Raw genomic sequence first — 12,319 nt, forward strand, 5'->3', positions numbered from 1 at the left:
TGTCGGAGCAGGACAGCCGCCCACGGGCCCTGCTGCCCCCACAGGCCCGACCCCCACTTCCTGGAGGCCATCTGCTGCTTCCCCATGGTCTACTACATGGAGGGCTCTGTGGACAAGTAAGTCTGGTGCCTGGAGGCTGCCCACTTCTGAGTGGGGGTCCCTGCCCTCGCCCTCCTGTTCCCGAGGTGCAGGGGTAGTGGCTGGGGGCCAGGTGCACCCTGGGGCGGCTCCGGGCCCCCGGCCACGTGGCTCTCCTGCAGCCTGGACAGCCTGCTGCAGTGCGGCATCATCTATGCGGACAACCTGGTGGTGGTGGACAAGGAGAGCACCATGAGCGCCGAGGAGGACTACATGGCCGACGCCAAGACCATCGTCAACGTGCAGACCATGTTCCGGTGGGCGCCCCGGGCAGGCCGCGGGGCGCTGCTCTGACCCCTGCCCCCTGCCGCCCACAACTGCGGCCCAGGACCCCCTGACCACTTCCCCGTGACTGCCTTGCAGGCTCTTCCCCAGCCTCAGCATCACCACGGAGCTCACCCACCCTTCCAACATGCGGTTCATGCAGTTCCGCGCCAAGGACAGCTACTCTCTGGCTCTGTCCAAACTGGAGAAGGTGCACGCACCCCCCCACCCTGTGCCCGGTCTGAGGTGTCAGGTGCGGGGCCTGGGGAGACTGGGCCAAGGGGCCGCAGAAGCCCGGCACCTGCCCCCCTCCAGCTGGGGGCTTCAGAGACCAGAGACGGGGCTCCGGTGGGTCTGGGGTGGAGCCCAGGGGCACGGGGACCAGCCACCAGGGACACAGGCCCCAGCTCTGGAGGTGTCACCTGGCACATTCACTGACCTCAGCCCCTCCCCGGGCCCCTGCTCCGCCAGCACCAGCAGCGCCTTCCACTGCAAGGGGCAGGGTCACGTGTTAGGATGAAGGCCTTGCTCAGGGTGCCCCGGGCGAGACCAGGGAGCAGGTGCGTTGCCGCAGAGGTGGCCCCCGCTGGACACCGTGAGCGGCACATCCACAGATTCAGTGCCGGGGGTGCTGTGTCCGCAGGCGGTGGGCTGATCCCTGCTCGTGGGCACCTCACCACCCCACCGCGCCCACTCGTGAACACCGGTTCAGGACAGAATCACTAAGGTCACTCAGAGTGGTAGGGCGCCCACAGCAGAGCATCCCACCAAGCACAGGGCCCCGTGTGGCTACCCAGGCCGTGCCCCTGGGCCCCACTTGTGACCAGAGCCCCGCACCCTCGGCTCGGGCTGCAGTGCAGCCGGCAGGGACACACCACTGGGTGCTCGGGCCTGTGCTCAGCTCTACTGGTGCACATGCTCACGTGCACGAGTGCATGCCACATGATTGCCACACACATGTGCACAGGCCCACACGCCTGCCCATGTGTGCGCCCCTCCGGCCTCGGCGCCGCCTGGCTGAGCCCCCCTCTCCACAGAGGGAGCGGGAGAATGGCTCCAACCTGGCCTTCATGTTCCGCCTGCCCTTTGCTGCCGGCCGCGTCTTCAGCATCAGCATGTTGGACACACTGCTGTACCAGGTCCGCGGGGGGCAGGGAGGGACTGCGGGCAGGGTGGGGGACATTTGTGTGCCAGCTCAGGAGGCGAGGGGCGCCTGGCGGGTGCGTCTCTGGGAGGAGGCGGGCGGTCTCACTGCGCCTCCCCCCGCCCGCAGTCCTTCGTGAAAGACTACATGATCTCCATCACCAGGCTGCTGCTGGGGCTGGACACCACGCCAGGCTCCGGCTACCTCTGTGCTGTGAGTGAGCGGCGGGGCCGGGCGGGGCTGGGCCTGCGGAGCGGGGACCGGAAGCCCCTGGAGCAGCCCAGCTCAGGGCGCCCGACCCTTCCAGATGAAGATCACTGAGGACGACCTGTGGATCGGCACCTACGGCCGCCTTTTCCAGAAGCTGTGCTCCTCCAGCGCCGAGATCCCCATCGGCATCTACCGGACCCAGAGCCATGTCTTCTCCAGCTCAGAGGTTCGAGGGCGGGCGGGGCTCCACGGAGCGGGGCAGCCCCCCACTTCTCTGGGTGACAGGGGCCATCCCCGTTTGTAGTTCTGGGGTCCGGTTCACATGGGGCATCTGGTGAGGCCCCTGGGCCTCCCAGAACAACAGTGGCAGCCTGACCCGCTGACCCCACAAGGGCTCCGGGCAGCACTGGAGGACAGGCAGAGGCGCCCCAGGCACCCAAGTCCCCCCCCCCCGTTTCCTTTGCAGCTGCACGACCTTCGAGCCCAGGTGAGCCACCCCCACCCCACACACTTCACACCGAGGTGTCCGCAGAGGCCTGCGTGAGCCCAGACCCCCACCCCAAGCCTGGGAGGGGTGCAGAGCCCAGGGGGGCACTGGCGCGTGTTGGCCACGGAGCAGCTCGGAGGCTTGTGGCATTGGCCTCTGTACAGACCGGGACACTGAGGCCCGGGTTGGGACACCCAGGCTCCCCAGGCTCCCCAGCCACATGGGCCATCTGCAGGTCATGCTGTGGCCCCGTCGTGTCGGGTTCCTGCCCTCCCCCACCACTCTGGCCCGACCTCCATGTCCCCAGGCCCCCTGCTTCTTAAGGTGCTGAGTCAGGAGGGCTCTTCACGTGCTCCCATGTGCTCACGGAGCCGGGCACAGGCCCTGTGCTTCCCAGCCCACCACGTTCTGCACCCCGGCCTCTGCCCCATGAAGTGGGGAAACAGGCGTGGAAAGGTGTGTGACCCTCCTTGGCAAAATCAGGGTATGCAGGGCCCGGAGGTGAGGGCGCTGCCCTCACCCCCCAGCACACGGAGAACAGGCCTGCAGCAGGGTCCCAAGCTGGGTGTCAGGGGCTCGGGAGAGAGCTTGACCGGGCCTGCCTCCGGATGGAGGAGATAGGCACTTGTGTCCCTGGGCTCGGAGGTCCTCCCTCCGGAGGCTGGGGTTGTCCTCCCCACCTCTGCCAACGGCTCCCCAGCTGCCCGGCCTCCCTCCCTCACCCCTCCTACCTCGGCCAGTCCCAGATTTCGGTGAGTGTGGAGGACTGTGAGGACACGCGGGAAGTGAAGGGACCCTGGGCCGCGAGGGCAGGGACCGGCGGTGGCGGTGGCGGCGGCGGCACCCACGGCCGGCATTCGGTTGGCGGTGACCCAGCCGAGCACCCTCTGCTGCGGCGTAAGAGCCTGCAGTGGGCCCGGAAGCTGAGCCGCAAGAGCCCCAAGCACACGGGGAAGGCGGCGGCCGAGTGGATGGGCCAGCAGCAGCTCAGCCTGTACCGGCGCTCCGAGCGGCAGGAGCTGTCAGAGCTGGTCAAGAACCGCATGAAGCACCTGGGGCTGCCCACCACCGGCTACGGTAAGGATGGACAGCCCCCCGCCACGGCCCCTGCCTCCCGGCCGTCCATCTGTCTGCCTGCAGACACCAGCCACGGCTGCTCAGAGCCCTCCCGTGTGGGAGCACTCGGGACTTCCTGGACTGGTGCCGAGCCCCCTAAGGGAGGGCTCACCCCCCACTCTGGGGCCTCAGTTTCTCTATCTGGAGCTGGCGGAGCCTGGGGTGCAGGAGGAGGAGGCTGTGGGCTGGGGAGGGCCAGGCTGGGCTCCCTGACAACAGCGATGAGCACCGGCTGGGGACAGAGGGGCCACCTTGGGCCAGACCTGCTGGTCATCAGGAGCCCAGGGGCCACTGTATGCTCGCGGAGAACAGGGAAGGGCAGGGAGAGCCCAGGAGCCTCCCTCGCCAGCCCTCCCAGCAGTCAGCACTCGGGGGTCTGTCTGGCAGGGGGAACAGCATGGAGACTCGGCCGTAGGCCTCTGGGAAGTTCTGGTCCCCACGGCACAGCCACCCTACTCCTGCTGCATCAAGGGGACAGTCACTATCATCGGCGGGCCCAGGCTGCCCCTTCTCTCTCTGTTGCTTGCTTGGGGGAGAAGTTTGTGAGCTTAGCCGAGGACAGGCCTGGGTGGCTGGGCTGGCTCTTGTGGGTCAGTCCCCCCTCCCTCTGGGCGTGGCCTCTGACCAGGGGGGGCCGAGGGCCCAGCTCCCCGCTGCTGCCGCCACCTTTGCCGTGTCCACACCCCGGGCTGTGCCGAGGCTCCGGCCCGTACTGGGTTCCTCTTGGGGCCTCTGTGGTCACTCGGGCCTGGCTCTGTCCCGCTCCCCCCACATGCTTCCTGCCATCTGTCCCCTGGCCGGGAGCCCGTGAGCCCCCTTCCAAGTGGGATCAGCTGGCCCCAGGCTCACCCTGGAGCTGCCCCGGGGTCTCTCAGGCCAGACTGTCCATTGGCTGTGCAGCCCTGAGCCCATGTGGGACTCAGGGTTTGGGGGACAGGTAACACATGAGGGCCCAGCCCAGCCCTGTCCCCATCACACCCCAGCTACATAGTTTACCTTTGTCCCCTCCAGTGTCCCTGCCTGGGTGGGTGCTGTCACCCTTTCTAGGGGGAACTGACACTGAGGTTCCCAGCGGGTGTCCGGTGTTCCCGGCCCCACTGCAAGCGTGGGCAGGTGGAGATTCCAGCCCACCGACCCCCGGAGTCCTCAAGATCCCACCCGCAGGCCCAGAGCTGGGAGAAAAGGAATGGACGCTCAGTGTAGACCCGCTTCCCAGGTGGCCGGCGCTGGCCGCTGGGGTCCCACGTCCCGCTGCAGCTGGCTGCCCCGCCCTGCTGCGCCGGCCGCGTGCTGCTTGCTGACCTTTCTCTCTCTCTCTGTTTCTGTCTGTCCCTCTTCCTGTGTGTTCTGTAGAGGATGTAGCAAATTTAACAGCCAGTGATGTCATGAATCGGGTAAACCTGGGATATTTGCAAGGTAATTCTGCTCCGGCCACGGGCAGCCCTGTGCGTGCCCCACCCTGGCTGGGCCGGCGGACAGGACACCAGAGAGGGTGCCTGCAGGCAGGGCCTCGGTGCTTCCAGGTGCTACAGCAGGGACCTTGGCTGCCCCTCCTCTGCAGTGGCCGCTGGTGACAGGCTGGCCCAGAGGGCCGTGGTTGGCGCTGGTTCCGTGGCAGCCCCCGGGCCACCCCTTGCTTCCTCTCCTGCTTACTAAGCCCTGCATCATGGCTGCCCCGACCGTGCAGGTGGGCCAGCCTTGCCTGCAGCTGTCCCCTAGGCTCCCAAGGACCCTGAGCCCCCGCACCAGGGTGTTCCCTTGTGGCGGGGCGTGGCGCAGCCTGGGAACGGCCCGCTCTACCCAGAGACTCCCTGGGCCGCCCCAGCCGCGTGGGTGGCTGATGTCCTGCCCCAGAGCCCAGCGGAGTCCAGGCCACAGGCCTCACTGCCAAGACCCCTTCCTTTCCTAAGGGGAGGTTCTGTGGAGGAGCTCAGGCCCCCGGAGTGACCGGGAGCTGACAGGCCTCCTGAGCCGGGGGAGGCACTAGCTCGGGGAGCCGTGGGGCAGACCTGGGCCCGGAATGGTGTCCCCATGGTCCGGGAGCTGCAGGGCTGGTGTCAGCATCCACCGCCCCCTCTCCCGGCGCTTTGTGCTTTTCCTTCTGCGCCACACGTCCCTGGAAGACCCACGGCCAGGCCCAGGTGGTGTCGGGCGGCTTCCATGAATGGCAGCTGTCGCCCCCTGCGTGCTACCCGCTGCAGCTCCTGGTGGGGGTGCCATCCCCACAGGGTCCCCAGGACGCAGTGGGCGGTGTTCAGCGAGCACCCCACAGTGTGTAGACATTGAGTGGTGCCTGGCCCAAAGTGCAAAACCAGAGGGGAGGCGTGATCTTGGGAGAGGTGACCCCGTTAGCTAGGGCTGCAGGGAGCCCCCAGGGGTGTCGTTGTGAGGCCCCTCTGCCCTGCAGAGCCCCGAGCCCTGACCCCTTCTGACAGCCGCTCAGAGCGGGGGTGCCACAGTGACCCTCCACTGGTAGAGGAGGAGACTGGGGAGGTGGGAGAGGACAGGGCGGACGCCCAGGGCCGGCGTCCCCTGAGGAGGCCTGGAACGTGGGTGTGTGTGAGAGGACGAGGGCAGGGTGAGGCCTGGCCAGCCCCTGACACCGCCCTGGGCACAGCTGGCCTGTCCTCCTAAGTGACCACACCCACCCCGGCTGGCACTGCAGCCACCCGCATGGCCCCACCTTGCAGCCCTGCGTCTCCACAAGCACAGCCGAGCCTGGCTCGGCCCAGTCTTGTGCAGTCAGGAGGCCATGGCCCATCTGCCCGGGGAGAAGCGGGCCCGGGGTGGGGTCCCAGCAAGGTGGGTGTGAGTGAGCGAGTGAGCTGCCAGCTCTTAGCAGAGGGCCCCACCTGGACCCCAGCCTCTCCATTCACATTGCCCCAACTGGGCACACCTGTCAGCGTGGCCGGAGCTGATGGCTGTGGTCAGCGGTGTAGGGTCCCCAGGAGCTGCCTCCCCGCCACCCTGCCTGTGTCCCCAGCTGCCGCATACTCCAGGCACCTGTCTGTGCTCTGTCCCACCCCTGGAGATGCATGTGGGGTGCGAGGTGCCAGGAGGGGCCTCCCAACACAGCCTCCAGCACGAGCCAGCAGCCGCAGCTCCCGCCAAAGGGCCCCAGAGCGGGGAGGCCGCCCCAGGCCCACCTGTGCCCTCAAGGCCCCCCGCCTGCGCCCTGCCCCCAAGCACACTGCGCCCCACCTTCCGTACTGTGGCTCAGATCACCAGGGGCCCATTTGGCCTCAACGCTTCAGCCCAGCTGCAGCCCCTGACCTGGCTGGCTCCTGGCAGCTGCCCAGCTTTGCAGAGAGTTCTGTCCCCTTGTCAGCAGCCCCAGCCTGCACACTCCCACCAGGAGGAGCTGGGGACAGAGACCACCCAGGGCAGGACCTCTCCAGAGGGCCGTCCCCATGGTGGCTGTCCTTGGTCAGGAGATACCCTTCCTTAGATGGGCAGACTGAGACCACAAGCCTTTGTCTCCCTGCCAGAGGGCCCAGGACACTGGCAGCATGGTGGCTGGGGAGATAGCCTTGAGGTGACCGCTGTTCCCCCCAAACCTGTTCTTACCCCTGCGGGTCACGCTCCACAGCGACCCAGGGAGCTGCACGCCGGGCTGTCCCCTTCCCGGGCCCTTCGTTCCCCAGAGGGTCCCTCTGAGCTGACAGTCACAGGAGCAGGTTTGGGGAAACAGAGAACTCGAGTCACAGCAGGTGGTTGAGTGAGCGGAGTGGGGTCGGCCTGCCTGGGCCAGGGACCCAGGGCACTGGGGGTGGGACAAGCCTGAGGGCTGGGTTACGTGTGAGTGCGGGTGTACAGAGGTGTGTGGTGTGTGTGTTTGCAGGTGTGCAGGCAACTACAGGCATGTGCAGGCGGTCGGTGGGTAGCTGTACGCAGGTGTGTGCATCTGTGTGCAGTGTCCACCATTCATGTAGGCAGTAGTTGTGTGTGGGTGTGTAGCTGAATGCAGGTGTCACGGGCATACACAGGTTGTGCAGGTGGCATGTGCAGGTGTGTGGCTATACGCAGGTGTGTGCAGGGCCCACTGGTTTATGCCCGTGGCAGGTGTGTGTGGTGCGCTCAGTGCCCGTGTTCACAGCAGCCACAGCTGTGAGATGTTGGGTATTCAGGTTACACAAGCTCCCTGGTGTGTGGGCTGGGGCCAACGCCCCTGCGCCTCAGGGCGGACCCCGCCCCTGCAGGCCGGGGCCCCCAGTGCCAGGGACAGTGCCCATCAGGGAGTTGCCCAGTCAAGGGGCTCAGGCAGGATGACCAGAAACAGGGGGAGGCTTCCACAGCTGGACCAGAGCTCCTGACTTCCCGGGGCTGGGGAGAGAGAGGAGGTGGGCGGGGCTGAGTGGTGACCGCTGGCCGGGCCGCCTCCTTTGCAGATGAGATGAATGACCACCAGAACACCCTGTCCTACGTCCTCGTCAACCCCCCGCCTGACACCAGGCTGGAGCCCCACGACATCGTGTGAGTGCCCTGTCCTGAGCAGCATGAACACCGCCCTGCACCCCCACCCCGGGCATGTGGCCACACCCGCCGGCTTCCCTGCACGGGGGTGGCACTGACACCCAGAGTCCCCCGCCCCGCCCACAGGTATCTCATCCGCTGTGACCCTCTGGCCCACGTGGCCAGCAGCTCCCAGAGCCGCAAGAGCAGCTGCAGCCACAAGCTGTCCTCCTGCAACCCCGAGACGCGTGGAGAGACGCAGCTGTGAGAAGCCCCACGCAGCCACGGGGCCAGCCTGCGGTGTGATGCATGAACACGCGGGGACCTGCCCACGGCCCGCCACCACCTGAGGCCGCTCCCAAACGTGACCGAGAGAGGAGACCTCACAGGGCGCAAGTGGGAGGCTGCCGGCGGGAAGCCTTTTTTTAACCTGTTTTTACCAATCTACACGATCCGTGTCTACACAAACGTATCGCCACGTGAGCAGGCGGCTGGGTGCAGGCACGGAAGCCGGGCCGGGACACACCAGCTCACTGGACAGGAGAGCCGCACCACGTGGCGCCACACACGCCCAGCCTGCGCGTCCACGTCTAGGCCTCAGGGCTCACCCACACTCCCGAGTTCTCTGCTCTGTGGGTCCCAGCTGGTCTCGGGCACAGGATTGTCAAGGTCTGGGCCACGGTCGGGCCACGAGGGGGTTCCCTGCCAGCGGGGGCTCCAGCACCATGCAGCAGGGCAGCGGGGAGCCCCACCCAGAAAAAAAAAACAGAAGTACAGGAGGGTCCCACAGCTCGGCCAGGAGCCCGAGGACACATGAGAAGGGAGGTGGGCCACTCGGAGACCCCCCTGAGGGGCCCTGGACACATCGGGGCTCCCGCAGCCATGACTTGGGCCTTCTCCTGTGTTTCCCATTGAACTTCCCCAGCCGCAGCGTCCCTGGGCACCAGGTGGAGAGCAGCGCGTCTCCTCGACCTGTTCAATGCCCTTGTAACACCCGGTCTGAAGCACAGTGCAGCCACTGGGCTGCTGCACTGCCTGTGGGGTCAGAGCTCCCTCATCGAGGGAGGGGCTCTGGGCACTGGTCACCCAGGGCGCCTGGGCGGCTCCCTCGTGATGGGCAGGTTTGGCACAGTCAGGGCAGCACCTCCCATTAAACGGATGCTTTCTGCAAGAGCGAGGATAGTGGTGAGGCGCCCCTCGGCGGCGGCCTGCGCCAAGCCTGGGGCTCCCCTCCCAGCTGCCCGATTCCAAGAGTTAGAACACCTGCTGAGGCACCGCCCCACGAAGGGCCTGGCCCACCTGGAGCAGGAGGCAAGGCCTCTGTGGTCCTGGCAGCAGGGAACCATGGCTGGGGAGGGAGGGGGCTCCCTGGCAAGGTGCCCAGCTCTGGAGACCAGGCAAGCCCCTGGAGGGGGCATGGGGACCCCAAGCCATGGGGCCACTGGGGACAGGGCCCCCTGGAGGGAGGTGCGTGCCTCACCAGCACTAGGCCCTGCAGCCTTGCTCACCCAGTACCCCAAGCAGCCGAAGCAGGGAAGGCCCTATGCGCCTCCAGGATGGGGGTGGCTGGGCACTGCTGGAGTAGAAAGAGGGACGCGCCCGGACCGAGAAGGAGACGTGACCCGGGGCCTGCCCCTCCTTTCTGGGGCAGCCTGGGACTTCCCGCTCTGAGATGTGGACAAGCCCTGGAACGGTGGCACTGGGACGGGCGTCAGGAAGGGCTGGGAACTTCCAGAGCTCTTCATGCAGCGAAGGGCCATGGACGTAGGCAAGGGTAGCCCAAGGACCAGAGTCAGCCCGGCTGGTGTCAGTGGCTGCCGGGGTCCCCTGCGGCCCGTTACCTGCACAGGAAGCCTGACACCTCTCCTGGCACCCCTGCCCCAGCCCCCTGAGGGAAGGGCACACCTGCAGGGGCGGGGACCCTGCCCGGTCACTGGACAGGGCTCCACTGGGTGCTGCAGCCCCTCGAACCCCACACTGGGAAGACACTGCCCTGGGGAGTCACTGCGCTCGAGGCTGCAGTGGGCAGGCTGGGGCGGCGGGGCACGGGCTCCCCTCGAGCCGGGACGGGTGGTACCCTCACACCATGTGCCCCATAAGGAGACGAGAGGTCCCAGAAAGGGGGAGGGAGGGGACAGCAGACCCTGCCAGCACCCAGCGCAGCCAGGAAAAGGCAACCCCAGCATTTCGTGGCCCAAGTTTTCAACACAAAATTGATGGGAAACCTTTGTTTTCCTCATTCTAATGAGGAAAACATCCCCATCTAATCCTCCTCCCAATCTAATGGGAGGCTGTTCGCCCACAACAGACCCTGCCCCGTGCTGGGCGACTTCTGCTGGTGTGAACGCGGGGACTCGGGTGTCTGCAGCCCCCGGGACCGGGCAGTAAGGTGTCCACACCCCCACGGAACACTCTTAGCTTTCTGAATCTGAGTGAACCACAAACACACAAAATTCTCTAAAACAAGTACCACCAAAATACTGGCAGAGGACAGGCTACGCTATCCCATGAAACACTGATGGAAACCAGACATGGCGGGCAAGGAGCAAGGAAGGACGAGGCAGCGAACAGCAGGTCGGGGCAAGGTGCCAGCCAAGCCACCCACGCCTGTGCCCACATCCAGGGACCGAGACGGACAGAGGTCCACACAGGTCGAAAGACAGAGCCACACAGACAGAGAACAGGGCCCCCCGTGGGGGGACGAACATGGGTCCTGCCAGGGCCTGCAACTCCGCCCCCATGGAACCCCTGAGGCAGGTACCCCCCACTCTGGAGCCCCCCTCTGTCGTGGTGCACACCCCCAGTGGTCTCAAAGGTGCCTTTCCTTCCGGGGGCTCAAGTTTGAGTCAGGGGTCTCGGAAGCTGCACATGCCCTGCTGGGTGGACATCTCGGCGTGGCGGAGGGCTGGGCGGGGCCCGGCAGTCCTGCGGTCCAAGGTCCAAAGCAGCGGGCAGAGTGGTTCCGAGAGAAACCGGGACCTCAGCCCACCTACCTGGGACTGGGGGAGCACCTGCCAGCATTCCTGGCCCCCAGGGTGGCGGCCAGCCAGAGCAGCCTTGCTCCCCAGTGAGGTCAGCAGGAGCTTGAGGGCGCTCGGGAACACCCTCAGGGTGGGGCCCCCAGCCTGAGCCCACCCACCAGCAGCCTGTGAGCCCAGTGTTGCCGGCGTCTTCAGCCTCGCTCTGGTTGCAGAACGTTCAGCCGAGAAGGACACCATTAGGTCTGGACTGGCGGCCTCAGGCCTGGCCTGGAGCCCGGGGCCTCGAGGGTGGCTGTCCCTGTCCATGACGCTGCAGGGGCTTCTACCTGGAAGGGATGGTGGCACAGCCTTCTGAGCCGCAGACCCAGCAGGCCCCACACTGTGCTCTGTGGCCCTCCTGCAGCAGAGGCCATCCTGGCCCCGCCCAGCACACACTGCAGGCCTGGCTGGGGTATGGGGTGCCTTCCTCTCTGGGGGAGACACTCATCCTGGCAGCCTCACCTCCATGGGGCCACTCTCGTGCCACAGCTGCCAGGGTCCCGTGGGCCCAGAGGCCCCACCCTCTTGTGGGCAGGACAGTCTCTCTCCCTGGTCAGCAGCTGGAAAGCTGGGCCCGGGCCACTCCTGAGAAGAGGCAGAGGCAACAGGAACTGAGACCACCCCCTGGGGAGGCGTGTGCTGGCACCACCACGGGACAGATGCAGAGAGCCGCCCCCAGACCAGGCTGGCCCACTTGTGGCCTGGAGAGAGGTCCCGAGACCCCAGGGCACAAGCAGGGGCCAGGTGGTTCAATGGGGCATGTGCCCCCAACAGCTATCCCAGCGACCCAGCCCTGGACACCCGTTCGGTGCTCAGGTCACAGGCTTTGTCACCAGGGGCTGGCTATGGGCTGATGGAGGCCACCGCACAAGGACACCCGGAACGCGGGCTGTGTCCAGAACGAAGGTGTCTTGGTATCCTCTCCCTTGGTATCTTGGTGTCCTTTTCTCCCCAGATGAGGAAACAGGCCCAGAGGTGACTCCAGGGCCTGGTTTGTCAGCTTCTGACTATCACTCGGCTTTTGGCCAGGACGTCATTTGTACGGGAAACCTGGCTTTAATGGGGGACACAGACAGGGAGAGGAGGGAAGGGGAGGGCAAGGAGCCTGAGGTTCTCAACAGAGCAAGTTCCACCCTTGGAGATGAAGTCGCAGCCAGGCCTCGATGGGGCCCGTCTCCGCAGGAAGTGGCCTGAGGGGGGCCTGGACCCCAGCAAGAGCCCGGACCCCCTAAGGGAAGGCCCGGTGGGAGAGGCGCTGGCTTCACAGGTGACACTGGCAGCCTGGCCCGGACAGCGATACCAATGCAGCCAGTCCTACCACACGCGATACTCACACCGAGGGCAGGGGTGTGCCTGCAGGGGCTGCTTCCACACGCTCCCCTACTTCCCAGGAGTGGACCCCACCGCACAAACAGGTGGGTATCAGTTCCAAAAGGCTGCCCAAGCCACTGTGAACAGTTCTGCTTCAAGAGAACACTCCCCCGCCAG

General features: G+C 66.3%; 1 protein-coding gene across 3 annotated transcripts in view; it reads left to right on the forward strand.

The window, feature by feature from the left end:
* The window catches only part of KCNT1 (potassium sodium-activated channel subfamily T member 1), a 43,362-nt gene extending 34,443 nt beyond the window's left edge, over positions 1-8,919 (forward strand). For 2 of the 3 annotated variants that reach the window (XM_037036383.1, XM_037036384.1), the window contains 11 exons: positions 45-116; positions 261-395; positions 502-613; positions 1,440-1,541; positions 1,676-1,759; positions 1,854-1,982; positions 2,223-2,243; positions 2,984-3,320; positions 4,713-4,775; positions 7,748-7,832; positions 7,959-8,919. In XM_037036383.1, the coding sequence (XP_036892278.1) occupies positions 45-116; positions 261-395; positions 502-613; positions 1,440-1,541; positions 1,676-1,759; positions 1,854-1,982; positions 2,223-2,243; positions 2,984-3,320; positions 4,713-4,775; positions 7,748-7,832; positions 7,959-8,079 (1,261 nt within the window). In that variant the 3' untranslated portion in view covers positions 8,080-8,919. The remainder of the gene's footprint in view (positions 1-44; positions 117-260; positions 396-501; positions 614-1,439; positions 1,542-1,675; positions 1,760-1,853; positions 1,983-2,222; positions 2,244-2,983; positions 3,321-4,712; positions 4,776-7,747; positions 7,833-7,958) is intronic. The other variant, XM_037036385.1, reaches the window with a different exon arrangement.
* Positions 8,920-12,319: the final 3,400 nt, after the last annotated feature.

The sequence above is a fragment of the Sturnira hondurensis genome, unplaced genomic scaffold (genome assembly GCF_014824575.4).
Source record: "Sturnira hondurensis isolate 20B ecotype Veracruz unplaced genomic scaffold, ASM1482457v3 Scaffold0022908, whole genome shotgun sequence".
In the NCBI taxonomy this organism is placed as follows: domain Eukaryota; kingdom Metazoa; phylum Chordata; class Mammalia; order Chiroptera; family Phyllostomidae; genus Sturnira; species Sturnira hondurensis.